At 47.0% G+C, this 20835-nt stretch overlaps 1 protein-coding gene across 6 annotated transcripts in view; it reads left to right on the forward strand.

Annotated features, from left to right (window-relative positions):
• GAS7 (growth arrest specific 7) overlaps positions 1–20835 on the forward strand; it is a 287340-nt gene that overhangs the window by 217076 nt on the left and 49429 nt on the right. For all 6 annotated transcript variants that reach the window (XM_049861524.1, XM_049861525.1, XM_049861528.1 and 3 more), the window contains 2 exons: positions 6150–6230; positions 15097–15182. In XM_049861524.1, the coding sequence (XP_049717481.1) occupies positions 6150–6230; positions 15097–15182 (167 nt within the window). The remainder of the gene's footprint in view (positions 1–6149; positions 6231–15096; positions 15183–20835) is intronic.

The raw sequence follows: 20835 nt of genomic DNA on the forward strand, positions 1-20835 counted from the left end.
ATACATGTCTCAATGTTTTACAGTGTTGACTCATGATAAGGACCTTGCCTCTGTGCCCAAAGGAGCCACGGTGGGGCGGGGTGGCCGGGAAGCGGGAGGAGGTCTTTGTGCCTCAGGGACTGAGTGGCCTTCGTTAGGAATCCAGCAGGTTTGACCGTGCCTTTGTGACTGTGCCTCAGAGATTATTGCCTATTTTTATTTCCCAAAATAACTTCAGCTCCTTCTGACAGTTTTTCCCCAGTCTGTGAAAAGCAACACTCTCAGTAATTTCAAGCATTATTTATGTACGTAAAGTCACACCTTTTACTGGAAAGTCTTCTATATATGGCTTAGCAGTGCACAGTGATGAAAGTTAATAAATGCTGAGTTTCTCAGAAAATTAAAAAAAAAAAAAAGGTGATGTACAAGTGGAAAATGCCAGCTCATGGGAAGAGACGCTTCTGAGCCGCCGAGCGGTGTGATTTTCCACGGAGGGATTATGGAAATCCTGCCTGTGTCAGATTGTCGTTGCTAGCTGCAGTCCAGACGGCCCCTAGCTCACGGCAGCCAAGTGCAGAGTGGGATGAAATGCTGTGCCATCCCCTTGATGGGTTGCGGATCGAATCATTGTGATCCGTAGGGTTTTCGTTGCCTGATTTTTTTATAGATGGCCAGGCCTTACTTCCTGCTCTCAGTCTGGAAGCTCCACTGAAACCTGTTCAGCATCATAGCAACACGCAGGCCTCCGCTGACATATGGGTGGTGGCTGCGCGTGAGGTACATTGGCCAGAATTGACCCCAGGTCTCCCACAGGGAAGATGAGGATTCTACCACTGAACCACCAGTATCTCACTGTGTCATATTAAAAGAAAAGCCTGTTGCTGTCGAGTGAATTCTGACTCGTAGCAACCCGATCGGACAGAGTAGAACTACCCCATATGGTTTCCAAGGAGCACCTGCTGGATTCAAACTGCCAGCCTTTTGGTTAGCAGCCATAGTTCTTAACCACTACGCCACCAGAGTTTCCTGTGTCATATTAGGAAGCCACAACTCAGCGTGGTCACAGAAGACTATTACAGGTGGTGGTCTAACGGCCTCTGGGCCAGCCTTGGCAGATGTGGTTTGGTGAATATCCTCGGGCAGAGACTGTCTTGTCATAGTAACAGAAACCCTCTCAAACTAGCTTATGGAAGGAACGTTTATTAGAAGGGTGTGGGGTATTGCACAGAGTCCCACACCTCAGGACTAGAAAACCAGGTGCTGGACTCATTTGCCCTGTCTCTAGGACTTCATGATGTCTTATATCCACTCATTTCCCTGGGTTTGCGACACACACCTTTCTCTCTGCATATCCACCCTTTCTTCTTCAGTAGGCATGTGGCAGGGCATGGCTGCTCCTGGTGGGCGCTGGCCACCCCATGTCCTGTTCTGCATGACTCTCACCTGGCCATGGGGTAGTAACCAAGTAGTCACGTCAGTGGTTTGTCAGTCTGCACAGGAGGAGCTCTGGGGTTTGGGCAGTTCTTAGAAAAGGGTATTTATCATATGTAGCAAATGGTTTTAGTTTTTTTTTTTTTATGATGTTTTAAACTTCTCATTGTGGTTTTTTTTTCAGCTCCATTATAGACAAATTAGCCAATCTTTTTGAACCCTGGTGGCACAGTGGTTAAGCATTTGGCTGCTAACCCAAATGGTGGCAGTTCGAATCCATCAGCTTCTCCTTGGAAACCATATGGGGTAGTTCTACTCTGTCCGATAGGGTTGCTATGAGTCGGAATTGACTCAACAACAATGGATTGCTTTTATGAAGTCTACTTTTAAAGTCATACTTAGAAACGCCATTACCATCTGTGATGGATTAAATTGTGTCCCCCCAAAATATGTGTTAACTTGACTAGGTCGTGATTCCCGGTATTGTGCGATGGTCCACCATTTCGTCATCTGATGTGGTTTTCCTGTGTGTTCTAAATCCTACCTCTGATGTCAATGAGGCAGGACTCGATCTACAAGATTAGGTTGTGTCTTAAGCCAATCTTTTTTGAGATATAAAGGAGAGAAGCCATCAGAGAGACAGGGGGACCTCATACCACCAAGAAACAAGAGCCATGAAAACAGCACATCCTTTGGACCCAGGGTCATTGTGCTGAGAAGCTCCTCGTTGAGGGAAGATTGATGACAAGGACCTCCCCCTAGAGCCGGCAGAGAGAGAAGACATTCCCCTGGAGCTGGCACCCTGAATTTTGACTTCTAGCCTCCTAGATGGTGAGAGAATAAATATCTTTGTTTAAGCCATCCACTTGTGGAATTTCTGTTATAGCAGCACTAGATGACCAAGACACCATCAAAAGTGATTTTTCCTCTGGTGTTCTGATGGAGTGTTTTTTTTTTTTCTTAAAATTTTTTAATCCAGATGAAATTTAATTAAACCTACATTAATTTGGCTTTGAAAATCTAAATCCAGATGAAACATTTTAAAAATTAAAAACATTTTAACAGGCGAGAAAAGAATCTACCTTAATTTTTTTTCAAATAATTTGCCCGTTCTTCTAATAGCGTTCTTCGACCGATTCAGTCTTCCACCATTGCCCTGAAAAGTACCTCTTTACCATGTACTGTATACTGCGTACTTTCAGTCTTGAAAGATCTTACATATCTGGGAGGTGAAAAAATAGTGACCTGTCGTCGTCTTAGTTTGTATGACTCCAGCTTTGAGTGAGAATGAGCACTTTTCATGTTGAGTGATCATTTGTAATTGTTTTTCTGTGAATCACCTGTGTCCTTTGCCATTATTTAAGTTGGGCTGTTAACTGATTTGTGGTTCATACCGTGTAATGGGTATTGGCTCTGTATGTGTTGTCCCTCTGCCCTTCAGATGGGAATGAGGAGAGGAGCCATGATTGGGGTACCACCAAACAAGGGAAGAAGACACAGCAAGGGGGGAAGGAGAGTCAGCGAGCAAGAAACAGAAATTGGAGAGTAAACAGAGGCAAAGAAGAGGCAGGGGCTGTAGGAATGCCAGATGCGAGCAGGACCTGGAAGCCCTATTCCACTGGACTGGTTTGTGGTTAGTTCCCATCAGGCCTGCTCTGACTCATGGCGGCCTTATGTATAACAGAATGAAAGGCTGCCCACTCCTGCGCCATCTTCATTGGTATGTTTGAGTCCATTGCTTTGGCTGTTGCGTCAGTCCATCTCGTTGATGGTTTCCCTCGTTGTCCCTGACCCTCTGCTTTGCAAAACACTATGTCCTTTTCTAGTCATTAGCCTTACCTGATAATATGTCCAGGGTTGAAGTCTCACCATCCTCAATTCTAAGGAACATTCTGGCTGTATTTCTTCTACGTCTGATTTGTTCGTTCCTCTGGCCGTGCGCAGTATATTCGGTACTCTTCCCCAGCACCACAGTTTGAACGCCATTAATTCTTCGGTTTTCCTTTTTCATGATCCAACTTTCACATGTATATGAGGTGATTGAAAATGGATGTTAGACCTGGTATCCACTGGGGGCAGCAGATAGTTACCACACAGCCAAGAAAATAGGCCAGCGAAGCACCAGAGTCCGTTCCTAGGCCCAAGGCTTCCTGGTTGGCCCAAGGCAATCCCTGTAAGCGGTAACCTAGGTTTGGCGGTCTCTCTGTGGGTTTCCTACTGCCATGGGAATTGAATTCTCAAAGTGACCGTTTAAAAAAAATCCTGCCTTTTTTTTTTTTTGCTTACTGTTACTATTATTATTATTATTTTATTTATCTTTATTTTTAAAGAGGGGGAACCTGTGCTTTGAAACCCAGATTTACACAGCCTTCGACCTTTCAAAGAATAAACCCTTAAGGGTTTATTCCACCTGGGGCAGCCAGCGTAATCCACGGATGCGGAAATTAGAATTTCTGGCTCATAGCGCTGATGGCTAGGGCGGCCACACCTCCCTTGGACCTGTTCAGCCAGCCAGTTCATTTGTGTGTGTTGGCTTTCCATCATTTCAGCAGAAGAGGTCCAAATTGAGTTACAGTTGCCATTAGGAAAAAACGTGTTTTGGGAAAATTAGGTTGGGTAGAAGGCGGCTCCCTGGGGAGTGCATCTCACTCCTTCCACTCTGACCTCACAGCACCCCACCGGAGTGTTCTGGGCCTGGATAGCAGTGGTCCTGTTAATGGACGTCTGGCCAGTCACCCGGGATGACCGAGGACCACAGAGAATGTAGAGGGCCTCCATCCAGCATCCTTGGGCCCCAAGCTGCTGCTTTAGTTAGTCTTGCTTCGGCTGGGCCCATGAGCTTGAGCCCTGGTGTGTTGTAAATAGATTACAGTAAATAGAGTCTTTTATTGGAAAAGACCTGGAAATGGCTTCCTCCCTGTGGGTGGTATGGTCATCTGGGGTGATTTGTTCTGCTGCTGGTGAAGTCACCCTGCCAGAGCCCAGCAGCTCCCTCCAGATGTCCGCCTGCACTGACATGGCTCTGCTCCTGCCCCAGGCTCACAGTTGTATTTTTAGATTGGTCAGACCTGGTCAAGACTAGACGACGGCTGGGCTGAAACCTTCAGGCTGTTACATTGACCCCGATGGAGCCGTGTTGGAGGTTGGAGTAGAGATTGTGCTTATGGCAAGAAAGGACTCCAGCATCTGGGGGAGAGGCCTGTGAGTGAGCCAGGCCAGCGAGTGCAAGGAAAAGGACCTTCCATCAGAACCCAGCGTGGAAGCAGGGCTCTCTCTGGAGGCCAACGTGTACCTACCGTTGCAGAGCCCGCTCCAGCAGACCTGAGCTCGAGGCCACCGTGGCCCTCTACTCTGTAATAGGAATTTCCCGTGGGGAGGTGACTGGGACTCACAGCTGCATTCCTGCTCTCTGCCCCTGGGCACATCCCACAGTTTCCTGAGATTGTTGCTTGTAGTTCACTTTCACTGGAGGGCTCAAGGATGGGAGAAGAGCAAAGGGGTGGGGGAAGCATGGCTTCTCTGCTAAATAATAACTGTCCTAAAAATCTACCCTTTGTATCCCCCAGTGCTTGGCAGTGTCTTGGTGGGATTATATTGTCGGTAGGTGCCATTGAGTTGATTCTGACTCATGGCAACCACAGGTGTGTAGAGTAGAACTACAATCCATAGGGTTTTCAAGGCTGTGACTTTTCAGAAGCAGATGGCCAGGCCTGTCTTCTAAGGCACCTCGGGGAGGGTTCGGCTAGTAGTCCAGCATGTAACATGTTTGTGCCACCCGAAGACTCCTGGTGGGATTATAGGTGATATTTATTTTCTTCTTAGAAGTATTTTTTTCAATTATCAAATTGTGCCCTGATGGCACGGTGACTAAGAGATTGGCTGCTAACCAAAAGATTGGTGGTTCGAATCCATCAGGTGCTCCTCAGAAACCCTATGGGGCAGTTCTACCCTGGCCTATAGAGTTGCTATGAGTCAGAATTGCTCATAGGGTTTGCTTTTTTTGTTTGTTTATATCCTGAGAAAGTCTTACTTCTAATGTAAATAATTTTGTAAGAACTTTATGCTCATGGCAATGAAATGGGTCAAGTGGCATTTGGAGGAGAATACTAAAGCTTCAAAACTAGCTTGGTTTCTCGCTGGACTGGGTAGCTGGGCATTTTGCGAGGAAGAAGGAGCCAGTCAGATGCAGCAGGGGTCACTTGTTATAGTTCCATGAAATGTAGAGCTGTAGGACCAGGAAGGACCTGGAAACCCCTGTTGTTTTACAGAGCACACATGTCTCTTGACATACTCCAGGCTAGGGCTCCCTCCTCTGTGCTTTGGAGCTTCAGGTGACGAGAGATTGGGGAGAAATGCCCAGTAGGCCACTGGGGTCTCAGAAGTAGTATTTGTGACCCTGAGAAAAGAGGCGAAGGTGGATGAGTTGACAGCCCAAGCTTTGAGGGCCACAGGTCTGTGGGGGGGAGGGGGTATCTCAAAGGACCCTAGCTGGAAATGTATCTCCTGCCCCAGCTGCATGGAGACAGGTCACCAGCAAGAGAAGCTCTATCCTCCATGGGGGCAGGCAGGAAATTGGATGTGGGAGGGGAAATAGGTATTTCTCTGGTGGGGGTTCGAGAGGAAGATGACATGCCAAGCCTCTATTTTTTCCAGTTCCGGCTGCCTGGTCGTACTCTGTGACACTCCAGGTTTCTACCTGATGAAATTCTCAAAGCTGTTCTATTTTTTTCTTTGACCAGAGACCACCTGGGAGTGTCCCGGCAGCTTTCCTGGGATTCCAACAAGCCCTGGCCCTCAGAGGACCGTGCTGCCTCCAACAGGTACTATCCGCTCACCACTACGGGGCACAGGGGAGGGCCATACACCCACCTCACGGGAAGGGCCAGGACTCTGGGTACCAGGGTGTAACGTTAGGGAGCAAGACTGCCCTCACATCTCACAGCAAAATTAGAGAACAGCCCACAGGACCACTGCCTTCGTCCCCTAGTATGCCATAACAAAAGACCACAGGTTGGGAGCTTATAACAACAGAAATTTGTTGTCTCCCAGCTCTGGAGCCTAGGAGTCTGAATTCAGGGTGTTGGCAGGACCGTGCTGTCTTAGAAGGCTCTAGGGGAACACCCATTCTTGTCTCCCAGCTTCTGGTAGTCCTGGGCATTTCCTGGCTTGTAGCTGCAGTGTCATGTGGCAGCCTTCCCTCTGGGTCTCTGTCTCTGTGACTCTTCTCCTTTATAAGAACACCACTCATATTGAATTAGGACCTACCCTACTCCACCGTGACCTCACGTTAATTTAATTGATAATGTCTTCAAAGACCCTATCTCCAAACAAGGTCGCATTCACAGGTAAGAGAGTTAGCACTTCAGCATATCTTTTGGGGGGACATAATTTAATCACTAACAACCACCTTCGTTTCTGATACCAATTGCAATTTCATGGATTCTCAAGACTACCCTGAGGTTCACTAATGCACTAGAAGGAATCATAGAACTCCCTGAAAGCTGTTGTACTCATAAATATATGTAAAAAACCATTTCAACATTTTTCTACACATACAGTTCAGTGACATTAATGGTGTTCATTGTGTTGTTAACCGTTACCGCTCTCCACTTCCAGATTTTTCCATCACCCTGCACAGAAGCTCAGTGTCGCTAAAGCGTTGGATCCTCCTTTCCCCCCCTCCTGTCCCTGATAAGCACTAGTAAACTGGTCTCTCTATACATTGCCTGTTCTATATATTTCCTATATGTGGAATCATAACAGTATTTGTCCTTGTGTGGCCAACTTATTTCACTGAGCAGAATGTTTTCAGGGTTCATCCATGTTGTAGCATGTGTCAAGACTTCATTTCTCTGTATGACTGAGTAGTACTCCATGGTATGTATGTATCACATTTTGTTGATCCATTCATCTGTTGATGAATGTTTAGACCGTGTCTGCCTTCTGGCTATTGCGAAGAGTGCTGCAGTGAGCACTAGTATACAAGTCTCTGTGTTTCTGCTTTCAGCTCTTTTGGATATATACATAAAAGGGAATTACTGGGTCACATTCAGCCATATTTACTGACCACATGAATCACACATGGTCACTCTTGAAGAAGAACATGGAAAAACAGGTCAGGGAGAATGTCAGTGGGAACCACAAGTTAACCCAGTCAAACCAGCCTCCACTTCGTGGAGACAGAGCAATAAAGAAAGCCACGTGGCTCAGTTTTACTTCTGTGTTTTCGCTTTGTGAGCTTCTGGAGGGAGTTTGAAGGGCCACCCATGCACAGGACTTATTGGTTCTTTTTAACGCAGGTTTGTTGGATGCCAGCAGGCACAGGTTAGCAGCTAGAGAGAAAGGTCTGGAAACACACCCAGTGTCCCCCACAAATTAGATTCTACTCTTCGAATGCAACTTAGGGAGGGTCAACACTGGGCCAGGAACTTTTCCTACATTGCTTACTTTAGTATCACCAGAGATACAAGCTGTACTTACTCATTTGTGTTACTAGAGGTATTTAATGGCCATCTTTCCGAGTGAGGACCACATACGTAAGAAGCAAAGTTTGAACTACAAACAGAACCTAAGACACTATTCTGTAATATTAGCGATCCTCTCCAGGCTAGTTGAACATGCGGTGTGGAAATAATGATTTACATAGAGAGAAATAGGAAAAGGGAGCAGGAAAGGAGATGAGTGAATGAAGAATGAGGTCCTGGGAGTCTCAGGAATGGGCCACGGGGTAGAATGAATGAGAGTGTAAAGCCACCTTGGCCAGTGGGACTTTCTGCCGTAATGGAAATGTTCTATTTCTGTGCTGTCCAATATGGTAGCCATTAACCACGTGTAACATCAAGTACTTGGAATGTGCCTGGTACAACTGAGGAAGTGATTTTTTATTTATTTAAATAACCTTTATACTTTGGCATAATTTTAGATTTACAGAAAAGGAGCAAAGATAGCACAGGATTCTAGCCCCACCATTTTGCTATCAAGTCAGTTCTGACTCATGGCGGCCCAATGTGTGTCAGAGTAGAACTGTGCTCCATAGGATTTTCAATGGTTGATTTTTCAAAAGTAGGGCCCCAGGCCTTTCTTCCCAGGGAGTTCTGGGTAGACTGGAACCTCCAGCCTTTTGTTAGCAGCCGAGCACGTTGACCATTTGTATCACCAAGGGACTTCACCTTTTGCCCCGTTTCCCCTAAGGTGAATGTCTTATATAACCGTAGCACATTTGTCAAAACTAGGAAATTAACATTGTACCTTACTATTAATTAACCTCAGGCTTTATTCAGGTCTTACCAGTTTTTCCTCTAATGTCCTTTTTTTGTTCTAGGGTCCAATCCTGAATAGCATTGCATTTAGATTTTATTTAAATTTAATGAATTAATATGGAGATAGCCTCAAGTGGCTAGTGGCTTACCATATCAGCCAGTGTATAGAGAGGGAACCCTTTCTGACATTCTGGACCTGGGATGTACATTGATCTTGTATTTGTCTTAAGAATGGAGGAAATGAATCTTTTATTGAAGTGGTCCTAGGTGGGTCAGGAAACGTGCGTTCAGGTTCTAGTTTTGCTCAGCCTTGGGGCTAGAGGCCACAGAGTAGAACTGCCCCATGGAGTTTACGAGACTGTAACCTTTGTGGAAGCAGACTGCCACATCTTTCTCCCTTGGAGCAGCTGGTGGATTCAAACCGCCAACCTTTCAGGTAGCAGCCAAAGAGCCTGTGCTACCAGTAGCTCTAGGAAAGACCTAGAAAGGCCAAGGAAGCCAGATCCCAAGTGAGCAAAAGCCAGTGAGCCTTGCCAGAGAGTCCACCTATATTGGATGCAGGCCACACCCCCAAGGACACTCCTTTTCACCTGATCGGCTACTCACAGCACATCCCATCATGGAGGTAGTCATCTTAGATCTCATCATGGACGTGATCACGTCATTCTACAACTGCCAAACTACATCATAACTGCCAAACCACTGAGAACCATGGCCCAGCCAAGTTGACACACAGCCTTCACGATCATAATGCTCAAGACTCCTGAGAAGGAGAAGGTGGTGATGAAGAGCAACCTTCCAAGCCTTCCAGGGTGTGGTAGGAGGTGAGGGAAGCAAGAGCTGTACCTATTTTTTGCCCTCAGAACTGCTGAGCACAAAACTGGCCCCAGTGTTTGCCTTGGTTTGCTGGACTTCAGAACCAGCATCCCTCCAGTCACAGCTATGTTTCCTAAAGTGTGTTCTGCAGTCATCCTGCTTTACTGCCACAGTCAGGTTCTGTGTTCCTTTGAGTTTAGGAATACTGCGCACTGTTGCCTTGTTTGAGGTCCACAGTATACGTCAGCTTATTTTCAAAGGCCTTCTATTTACAGAAGCCCTACTGTAAATAAACCAATTAAAATCTAAACAGGGGCACGTCCTCCAAATTGTTTGGACCATAAGATCCCACCCCAAATCCTTAAACATCCTGCAGAATTAGTGTTCTGCACAAAACAGGTGGGCAGATGTGATGTTCCACCAGATTTAATACGTGGTTGATGGATGATTGGGTGGACAGATATAAGGAAGGAAGGAAAGAAGGAAGAATGGAAAGACTTCAAGAATGAGGCCCTTGGGGCGCCTAGACTTCTTAACCTTAAGGAAGGAAGTGACTGTGTTTATTCCAGAGAGAAGGGCAATTAGGCCAGACCTGAAGGGGATCAGGGAGTAGCTGGTGGTGCAAACTGGTAAGCCCATGGCTGCTAATGGAGAGGTTGGAGGTTTGAATCTACCCAAAGGCATCTCAGAAGAAAAGTGTGGATATCTACTTCGGAAAGGTCACGGCCATTGAAAACTCTATGGAGCACAGTTGACACACACGGGGGAGCCATGAGTTAGAATAAACCAAAAAAACAAAAAAGGAAACCCATTGCCGTCAAGTCAATACTGACTCATAGCAACCCTATAGGACAGAGTAGAACTGCTCCCGTAGAATTTCCAAGGAGCGGCTGGTGGATTCGAACTGCTGACGTTTTGGTTAGTAGCCGAGCTCGTAACCACTGCACTACCCAGGGCTCCATGAATTAGAATAGACTCCGTGAAAGCTTTTTTGTTGTTCTTGTTTTTTTTTTTTTAAAGGGTGTTAAAGGGGAGTGTACCCGCTCCCATCCTCACCTCTTCCTTTCTACCCACATATATGTCCCCTCCTCTCATTAGATGTTTGCCAAGTCCTCTCTTTGCTTGGGATATCTGTTTGTCTCTCTTTTTTTCCATAAGGTGGAATGAAATGTATAGATGTGATATATATTTATATTTGAAGTTACTAGAGGGTTTTGTTCCTTTTTCCTGTCTTAAGAACAGCCATGTCTGGCCCTTTTAGATTTTTCTTAGATCCTCAAAGTGAATTATGTTCCTGTGGTTACAAGCAACCCTAGACGAATTTTATTTTATATTTTTACCCCAGGAGTCTGGAGGTCTCAGGCATACCCACTTCTGGCCTCACTTGGATTTTTGTTTGTTTGTTTTTGTTTGGCTTAAAATGACAGAAGTTTACTCAGTCACAGTTCTAGGGGCCAAAAGTCTGAAATCAGTGTCACTGAGCTGAAATCAAGGCACCAGCAGAGGCACACACACCCCGGAGGCTCTGGAGGGGAGCCCTTCCCTGCCTCTCCCAGCTTCTGGTCGCCGCATTTGTTTTGCAGTGAACCCTTTGTTGAGCTGGGTGCCCAGAGGACTGGGGTACCGATACGAAGGCTCACGGGTGGGCATCGAGGGGGTCTTAGGAGCCATGGCTCTGTGGAGAGCTCTTCTGAATAGGCCTGGGAGTGTTGTCATGAGCCACAGCAAGGTGGAGTTAGGTGTCAGAGGAAGCTGCTGTGTGGGGAGAAATGGTTGAGTGGAAAATAATTTTTTCTTTCTGGGTAATTGTTTTGACATGAGCAGTAATTAGCTAACAGCTGACAGACCAGAACTGAAGTGAGAACAAGGGATTGGATTAGGGGCAAAATGCCCTTCCATTGGACAGTTCCCGGCTGCTTCCAGTAGCAGGCTATGAGCCTGAGGGAAGCTGGACGGGGAAGCCGGAGAGCAGAGTAAGCAGGGGTCAGGAGGGCAGCCTCTGCCCTCAGACTCAGTTACTGTAGGGTCAACCCCAACTCATGGCGACCTCATGCGTGTGTCAGAGTAGAGCTGTACTCCATAGGCTTTTCAATGGCTAACTTTTCGGAAATAGATTACCAGGTGTTTCTTCAGAGGAAGCCTCTGGCTGGTCTTGAGCCTTCAACCTTTTGGTTGGAAGCTGAGCGTGTTAACTGTTTACACCACCCAGGGACTCCAAGGATCTGGGAAACGACCTTGGTCTGTAGGGACCCAGCGTCATCAAAGAGAGTGATTCTGAGCTAAGGTGTGCTCAGGTGAGAACTTATGTGTTTCATTTTTGTAGTCTAACTGAACAGTGGTTCAGTTTTTTGTTGTCTTTGTTAGAGTTTAGTATCAGGATAATGTTGACTTGGTGAAGTAAAGTGAGAAACTTACCACCTGTTTCTGTGCTCTAGTATAGTTTGTGTCTAGGTAACTCTTTCTTGAGAGTTTAAACAAATTTGCCCATAAAGCCATCTGGGTCCATTGCCGTTCTGCGGGAGATAATTTTTGCACCCTGGATGGTGCAGTTACCACACTCGGCTGCTAACCAACAGGTTGGAGGTTGGAGTCCACCCAGAGGTGCCTTCAAAGAGAGGCCTGCTGATCTACTTCCCAAAAATCAGCCATTGAAAACCCTACGGAGCACAGTTCTACCCTGACACACATGGGGTCGCTATGAGTCAAGGCTGACTCGACAGCAGCTTTTTTTTTTTTTTTCCTATGTATGCCTTGCAACCATTTTGATAATTTTTAATATCATGGAAGTTTTTGCATTCAGTAGCATAGAGTTATAAATCATGTGCTCTTGCATTTAAAGAAAAAAGTCTCTGTTGTGGTTATGTTTTCTTTCTAATTCCTGGTTCTGAGCATTTGTGTTTACTCTTGCTTTGTCAAATTAGACTGGCTAACCTGCCTTCTTCTTGTCAGGATTCCTGTTCCTCCGCCCCATACACGTGTGGGCACACACACAGACCAGAACCAGCTCTGCATTGCTAATGTCATTCTGTTTCCTAACCCATTAATTTCTGCTGCCATGTTTAGAGTCCTCTCTCCTGTTTTCCTTAGGTTTTTATCTTAGTGGCCTTTTTTATTTTTATTTTTTCCGAATTCATAAGTGGAATGTTTAGTCCATTTATTTTTATTCTTTCAGGTTTGGTAATGAAATCATTAAGGCTATGGATTTTCCTTCAAGAATAATCCAGGCCTTATCCCATTTGTTTTGATATGTTCTTCCTAATCGTTTTCTAAATATTGTGTAATTCCAGTTTTAAATTTCTGTGGGACCCAAGATGATTTATGAGGGCATTTTCTTGAATTGCCAAGTGTTTGGCAGGTGGGGGCATGGGGACCTTCCTTATTTGTTCTTTCATTATTACCTACTTCTGTTGCTTTCTGGTTGAAGAATGTGGCCTGTGTTATTTATGCCTTTTGCAATTTACTGACAGTTTATTTGTGTCTTAAATATGGCCACCTTTTTTTATTTTTTGTAATGTTCCATGACTTCTTGGCAAAAGGCGTTATCTTTGTTTGTAGGGTATGATATTTAATACATCTGGTTCAGTCACCCTTTAAATTAGATTATTCCGATCCTCTGTAATCCTTCCTGGTGTCTGTTCTATCAGTCACAGACTATAATCACTATACTAAGGGTTTCTACCATTGCCTTTAGATTTTCCAGTGTTTCTGTTTTATCCATTTCGGCACTGTTACTTGATAAATAAAATTTGTCAGCTGTCATGCCTTCATTGTGGGTTGTGTTTATCACCAGTCTAATGCCTTTCTGGCATAGTGTATGCCAATATGAATAGGTTCTCTTAAGGCCCTCTTTGTGCTCTCCCTGCCAATGGAGTCCTGACCTCCCCTCTAAAGTTGGAGGGCTCATTGGTACGGGCATTACCAGTGTGTGGCTAGCCGCGTGAGGGACTGTAGCTGGTCACAGCATGGCCGATGCGATGTTCTGTTGCTTCCCCAAGTCACTAGCTGGCTTCAGTACCCGGTTTTCTGTTGTCCTGATATGTGTGTGCAACCATTCTCACCCTCCTTTCCTGAGTTGTTTCTCCCCCATTAGTGTAAACTCACTGCCCCTAAGGTTCTTGTATTCCAAGCTGCTGTTGTCAGTTCGATCTCATTTAGACAGACCCTAAAAAAAAGCATCATGCTCAAGGAAGACATTCTTTACTAGTTAAGCTAAACTATTGTTTGGTTTTAAGATTTCAGGGGATATTTCTGGTTTAAGGTTTAAAGATTATCTCAGGGCAGTAGTTTTCAGAGGTTCATCCAGCGTCCGTGGCTCCAGAAATCTGGATTCTATGAGAATTTGAAATTCTGTTCTACATTTAACCCCCTTTTGATCAGGATTCTTCTATAGACCTGATCGTGGGGATAGCACGGGAGTAGGCAGTGTTTCCTTCTGTCGTGCATGGGTCACCGTGAGTCAGGGGCTGACTTGATGGCAGCTAAGTAAAAACAAAGCTCTTGTAACTATATCCATGAGACCATGTGAGAGCAGCACCACTCTGGAGCTCGGATGGTGCAGCCCCCAGTATAAATCTGTGACGTCAGGGGCATGAGATGGTGTGGGGGGCTTGAAGTCGGTCATGGTGGGAGCACTTATGCTTCACAGACGCTACCGGTAAGGGCTGTTTCCTCCTCCCTCGGAGCCAGTTTGTCAGCACACGTAGGAGCGTGAGTGAACGTGCTCTGTTATTATTGTTATTAGTTGCCATCGAGTTGGCTCTGACTCATGGGGACCCCACTTAGAACAGAATGAAATGTTGTCTGGTCCATCGTTGCAGCCACTGTGTATTTTGAGTGTCTTCCAACAAGGGGACCCATCTTCTAGGACTATATCGGACAGTATTCTGTTGCGATCCACAGGGTTTGCTTTGGCTACTCTTTGGAAGTAGATAGCAAGGCCTTTCTTCCTAGCCTTAGTCTGGAAGCTCTGCTGAAACCTGTCCAGCATCATAGCAACACACGAGCCACCACAGTAAGACAAACTGACAGGCAAGTGATAGAATGCCCCCCAGAAGACGTAAAGTCGTAGCGGTAGAATTCTAGAGCTTTGGATTTTTTTTTTTTAACTAGGCAAACCATAACTCAGAGATGAGCCGCACATGATCACCTGGCTGTTAATTGGCAGAGCTACATTTCACATCAGCCAGTTCACTTCGCTTTCCTTTCTACCCACATCACACTGCTATGAGGGTGTAGATGCTCCTCAGAGAGCTGGGGAGGGTTGTGGGAAGGTGGTGAAGGGACCACCTGACTATCTAGAGACTGGACCCTTGATCAGTACCAGTGACAGCAGCTGGACTAATTGACCTTGCCGCCTGTTAAACACATTCCGTTCACTCCCGAGCTCAGGAAGAAACCCGGTTTCCCGGAAATGTAGTCATTGGTGCTGGGGATGAGAAAAATACATTCAACCCATTTCCAGCTCTGCAAATACTAAGAACCTGAGAGATGGTCCCAGCCATGCAAGACCTCTGAGAACTGGGGGGCAAGATGGGAGGGGGAGCTGTAATTGCAGGAGTGGTGGAAGTACCTGTCCGTGGCGAGCATCTGAGCAGTGTTTCTGTCCCCGCAGTGAATGGATACCACATGTCAGGGACCCCAGCACACCCTCCAGAGACTGCCCACATGAGTCTCCGAAAATCCGCCGGTGATTCCCAGGTAAGGGGTTCCCTTCAGGGATGCAGGGTGGCCATTTATGCAGGCCCAGAGTGGTCTCGTTGAAGGCAAGGGACTCATGAGGGTCCAGAGGACTACAGCCCGTCGCTGCCCCAGGAGACGATGGTTGGTGTATCTGCATTGTTTCAGTGAACCCTGATAGGGGAAGGGTGGGGTGATGGTGGCTTGTTGGTTTTCTAGAATTGAGGGTGGTTTGAGAGGTGTAGGAGATGGTGATGGGATTGTAATTGTTGTTAAGGCAGAAGATTCTGTCCTGCCATCCAAATTCCTGATAAACAGTCTAGATTTCCCGCCACTTGAAGAGCATGGGTGGGACCAGGCCATTTTCCTTTTCTCCAGGCCATCTCCTGGCCCAGGCTTTCCCCAGAGTGGAATTTAGTAAGATGTTTTATCACGTTTGATAAGCTAGCTTAGAGACAGAAGGTATGGAGATAGGTTTTAAGGTTCCCTCACTGCTTCTGCATTCATCCTGTCAGTGGCCACTCAGGCAGCTGCGTGAGGTAGGTGCAAGCACTGTCCCCGGGTCACTGGCGAGGTAATGACGGAAGGCCAGGCCAGCGAAGTGACTTGTGCAGGTTCACATGATTCCCAGGGGGGCAGATGGGAGCTTGATGCCCCATCCCATGGTTTTTCCAGTTGCATTAAGCTGCATCTAAGAAACTGAGGACTGGTCTTCTCTAACGTAACCATAAATTACCAAGAAGATGCTCTTGATGAAGCTTCCAAACTCCACCATCCCTTTCCAGGAATTGAAGTACCAGGCCCCAGGGATGGTGGTGAGGATGATTTGATTGATCATGTTGAGGCTAACAAGAGCTACTTATATCGTGGGTGCTACGTGCCATCGGTGGAAGAAAGACTCAGTCGTCCCTGCAAGGGGCTGAATTGTGACACTTAGCTTTAATGCAGGCAGGAGTGTTATTTTTAGGAAACCATAAATGAGTTGTTCTCTAGGAGGCTGAGCAGTGAGCTTGAGTTGAGTTCTGACCCTGGAAAAGGATTCGGACATCACTGTAGGCCAGGAGGAAACGCTGGCAGCGTAGTGGTTAAGTGCTACGGCTGCTAACCAAGAGGTCGGCAGTTCAAAATCTGCCAGGCGCTCCTTGGAAACTATCAGGCAGTTCTACTCTGTCCTATAGGGTCGCTATGAGTCAGAATCAACTCGATGGCAGTGGGGTTTTTTGGGGGGGGGGTAGGCCAGGACTTCTTAAATTCAGTGGAATTATAAATCACGGCCCACTGGTGAAAATGCAGATTCTGGTTCAGGAGGTCTACATGCTGAGATTCTGTGCCTCTAATAAGCTCCCAGGGGTTGCAGATCTGCAGGGCTAGGGACCAGGATGTGAGTAGTGAGGGCCTGGGCACAGTCAATAGGTAACCAACCTGTGTGCGCAGGCTCTTTCCCCCGTGCCTGGCACCCATCCTGGGTCTGTCCTGGCACTGTTTGTTTCCTGCCAAGCCCCAAATGGCCTTCTCAGCACAGCCCTTGACAGTCGGCTTCAAGTGAAACTTATATGCCACCTGTTTTAGTCACGTAGTGCTGCTATAACAGAAATGGCACAAGTGGATGGCTTTAACAAAGAGAAGTTTATTCTCTCACAGTCAAGTAGGCCACAAGTCCAAATTCAGGGTGCCAGCTCCAGGAGTAGGCTTTCTCTCTCTGTAGGCCTCATCAATCTTCCCCTGGACGAGGATTTTCTTTGTGCAGGGATCCTGGGTCCAAACGACGTACTCTTCCCCTGGCACTGCTTTCTCAGTGATATGAAGGCCCCCTGTCTCTCCGCTCACTTCTCTCTTTTGTATCTCAAGAGACAATCCAATCTTGTAGATTGAGTCCTGCCTCACTAACACAACTGCCGCCCATCCTCCCTCATTAATATCATAGAGGCAGGATTTACAACATATAGGAAAATCACACAATACCGGGAATCATGGCCCAGCCAAATTGATACACACGTTTAGGGGGGACATAATTCAGTCCATGACACCACCTGACTCTGGAGTATTTTCTGAAGACATCAGCCTAAGTTCTGCTGTGGCTTCACAACAGTGAAAGGCTCCCGAAATCATTCTTCTTCTCTAACAAAATTGGTGTTTTTTTCCCCCACCAGAAATACTCTCAAGTTGTTACCATTGAAAGCAAGTGTTTATTGGTATAACCTTCCGAGAAGCTGATTGGACAGTGCATGCCATACACCTTTGCCCCAGGAATTTCTCTTCCAGCATCTGTCCATGGAATGTGTTTTGGGGTTCTGATACATGCGTGAGGCCATTCACCACAGAATCGTTTCTAGCACTGCAGCCCTGGCTCAACCTGATGGTCCAGGAGTAGGGACGGATAAAATGGATTATGGTACTGAGCACCTGTCCCTCCGAGGATGTTACGCAGCCAGTAAAAAGCATTCTTCTGAAGAAAATGTCATGATTTGGGAAAACTCTCATGACATAATATTGAGTAGGCAAAGCAGAGCACACACTGAATACATAGTCAGTCCTACCTGGGGGGAAGAAAGCTCTATGTGAGGAAAACTGATGGGAATATAAACCAAAACATGTATGGTGGTTCCGTCTGCATCCAAGGAGCCCTGGTGGCACAGTGGTTTAAGAGCTCTGCTGCTAACCAAAAGGTCAGCAGTTCAAATCCACCAGCCACTCTTGGAAACCCTATGGGGCAGTTCTACTCTGTCCTGTAGGATCACTGTGAGTCGGAATCGACTCGATGGCAGCGGGCTTGGTTTTCTGTCTGCATCCAAAGGAGCCCTGGTGGTACAGTGGTTAAGTGCTCGGCTGCTAGGCCAAAGACTGGCAAATCGAACTCACCTAGTGGCTCCACGGTAGAAAGACCTAGCAATCTGCTCCATTAGAGCAGATTGAAGATTACAGCCTAGAAAACCCAGTGAGGCAGTTCTCCTCTGTCACATGGGGTCGCTGTGAGTCGAACTTGACTTGACGGCACCCAGCAACAGCATCTCCGTCCGAGACTGTGTTTCTCAATCAGGAGTGATTCCCTCACCCCCACCCCCGCAGGACATTTGGCAAAGTCTTAAGACGTTTTCGTTTGTCACGGCGGGGGGAGGAGGAGGGTGTGCTACTGGCATTAGTGGGAAGAGGCCTCACACTGCCCAGGACAGCTCCCCACAGCAGAAGATCATCTGGCCCAAAATGTCCACAGTGCTGAGGCAGAGAAACCTTGGATGAAGATTGTGGGTAATTTTTATTTTCATCATTTTTCATATGTCCTAAAATGAACACATTCTGCTTTTATAGAAGATAGAGTGTTATTTAGAAAAAAAAAAACAGTTAGAAGGTGGTAGTGGTGTTGAGACCCAGGGAAGGCCAGCTCAAGAAAGGTCTCCCAGGGCATTGCATATTCCTCATTTTGAAGATTCGAGGTCTTATCACAGCCACAAAAATAAATGAGGCGGTCGGTGGAGAGGGCAAGCTCATGTTTGCTCGCCAGATCCCAGGATTGTAAGGTGGAAGCCACTGTCTTAGGCTGTAAAAGGATAACGTGGATAAAAAAGCCACGACTTTTTTCCTACTTTGTGAACCTGTGGACCTGGTTCTCCAAACCCTGGGTCTCTAAACATCGAAATGGGTCATAAAGGTTTGGTATTTATAAAAGTGCTAATAACAATGATCCACGAAGTATATACACCCCTCTTCAGCGTGTGTAGTATGCGCTCACACCATCCTAGGCATCAGTTAGAATTAATGATAACTATAATGAATGAAGAATGAATGAATGAGGGAGCAAATGAACACGTGCTATGTGAGATTCAGGCAGCTTGTCCGGTCACAGTGGCAGAAGCCAAACTGAAGATCCTGGCTCTCACATCACGCTGTTGGTTTTTTCTGCCATCCGCCCCCTGAGCAAATACAGGAAAATCAGAATGTCGTGGGAGGTATCCAGGCCCATTGCCCTGCCTAGTCTTCACGGAAACTGAGGGCGTGTCCCCACTGTGCTCTGTCACAGGCAGGACTGAGGGCCAGGTGAACTCGAACCTCCGGCTTTTTGGTTAGCAGCTGAGGACCCTAACCATTCGCACCACCCAGAGGCTATCTCCTAATCAATTAAAAAAAAAGAAAACCCATTGCTGTCAAGTTGGTTCTGACTCATAGCAACCCTATAGGACAGAGTAGAACTGCCCCATAGGAGTTCCGAGGAGCAGCTGGTGGATTTGAACTGCCGACCTTTTGGCTAGCAGCCAAGCTCTTAACCACTGTGCCACCATACCTGTAATCACTAGGGCCCAGTGTGTCCAGTAACCAGGCAGAGGGCTGGATGTCCAGCAGTTCCTGAGGGTGCCTGCCCCCTCCTCATCCCATCCTGGGGGACCTGGATGGGAACAGGTGGTGGTGATGTGGTGCCACCCGGTGGTGGTTTTCAAACCTGCATTCTTGGGGCGGGCAGCCTGGTTACTGGATCCACTGGGACCTATTGATTAGGAGGTCACCCAGAGGCACCTTGGAAGAAAGGCCTGGCAATCTATTTCTGAAAAATCAGCCATTGAAACCCCTGTGGAGCATAGTTCTATCCTGACACACATGGGGGTGCCATGAGTTGGTGTCGACTCAGTGACAGGGGGATGGATGCAGCTCAAGGCTGAGCCTCTTTCTAGCCTTTGCAGCAGCGAAGTCCTGGCCTGCCCCCCTCCTGCCTGGGCTGTGGTGCCGTGAGCCCCCTCTAACCTCTGCAGAGGTGCTGGGAAGGCTAGGGAGCCCGCCCACAAGTGCCCAGGCCCCTTTGTGATCATAATTTGTGAAGAGGCTGCTTGTATGGCTTTTATGAACTTCCCCAGGAAGACTGTCTTTGGACACAGGAGGGGTAAGGGTAGAGGGGTGGGGGGATGGGACTAAGGGTTTGGGGATCTAAGGGACCCGTTGGAGAACAGAGTTTTAGGTGGAGAAAGAGCTGAGAAGCTGAGAGCTCATTTACTTACTTGTGACCCTTCCTCCCTCTCCCCCGAATTTAATCAACACATGTTCTCTTGAGCATCTTCTTCTTTGCCAGGCACTGAGACACAGACACATATATAGTGCCTGCCTTGAAAGAGGTCTGTATCTCATGTGGGAGAAAGACATGAGATAATTGGTTCTCTGATTTCAGCACTGATAGGGGCTAGAGGAGTGTATACCAGGAGGATCTGGGGGTGGTAAGGCGGTGGAGATGTCAGGGGTGGACTCTTTAAGAACAGATACTTAAGCTAAGACTGGAAGAATAATCAAGGGCTTCTCCTGACAAACAAGTTAGGGAACTGCATTCCAGACAGAGGGAACAACTTACAGGAGACTGGTGTTTTCAGAAACCCAGAGAGGCCCAGTGTGGCTGTGGCTTGTTAAATGAGTGAGTGTAGGGAGGGTGGAGGGCGGGGCTGGGGGAGTCTGCATAGGCCTGTAGTAGTGATTCTTGTCCTCATAGTGGGCAGCCATCAAGGGGTTTCAAACTGAATCCCCCGCTGCCAGAAGATTATTCGCAGGGCAAGGACATGGATTGAGAACGCGTGAGGAGGAGGATCGCAGAGTCACCCCCAAATGAACCTTTACAGTTTACTAAGCCCTTCCCCCGTGTGTCACCACCTTGGTCGGCCCTCATAACCGAGGCCAGGAAAGGTCAGGAAACCAGGCCAGGGAG

The sequence above is a fragment of the Elephas maximus genome, chromosome 19, assembly GCF_024166365.1.
Source record: "Elephas maximus indicus isolate mEleMax1 chromosome 19, mEleMax1 primary haplotype, whole genome shotgun sequence".
In the NCBI taxonomy this organism is placed as follows: Eukaryota; Metazoa; Chordata; class Mammalia; order Proboscidea; family Elephantidae; genus Elephas; species Elephas maximus.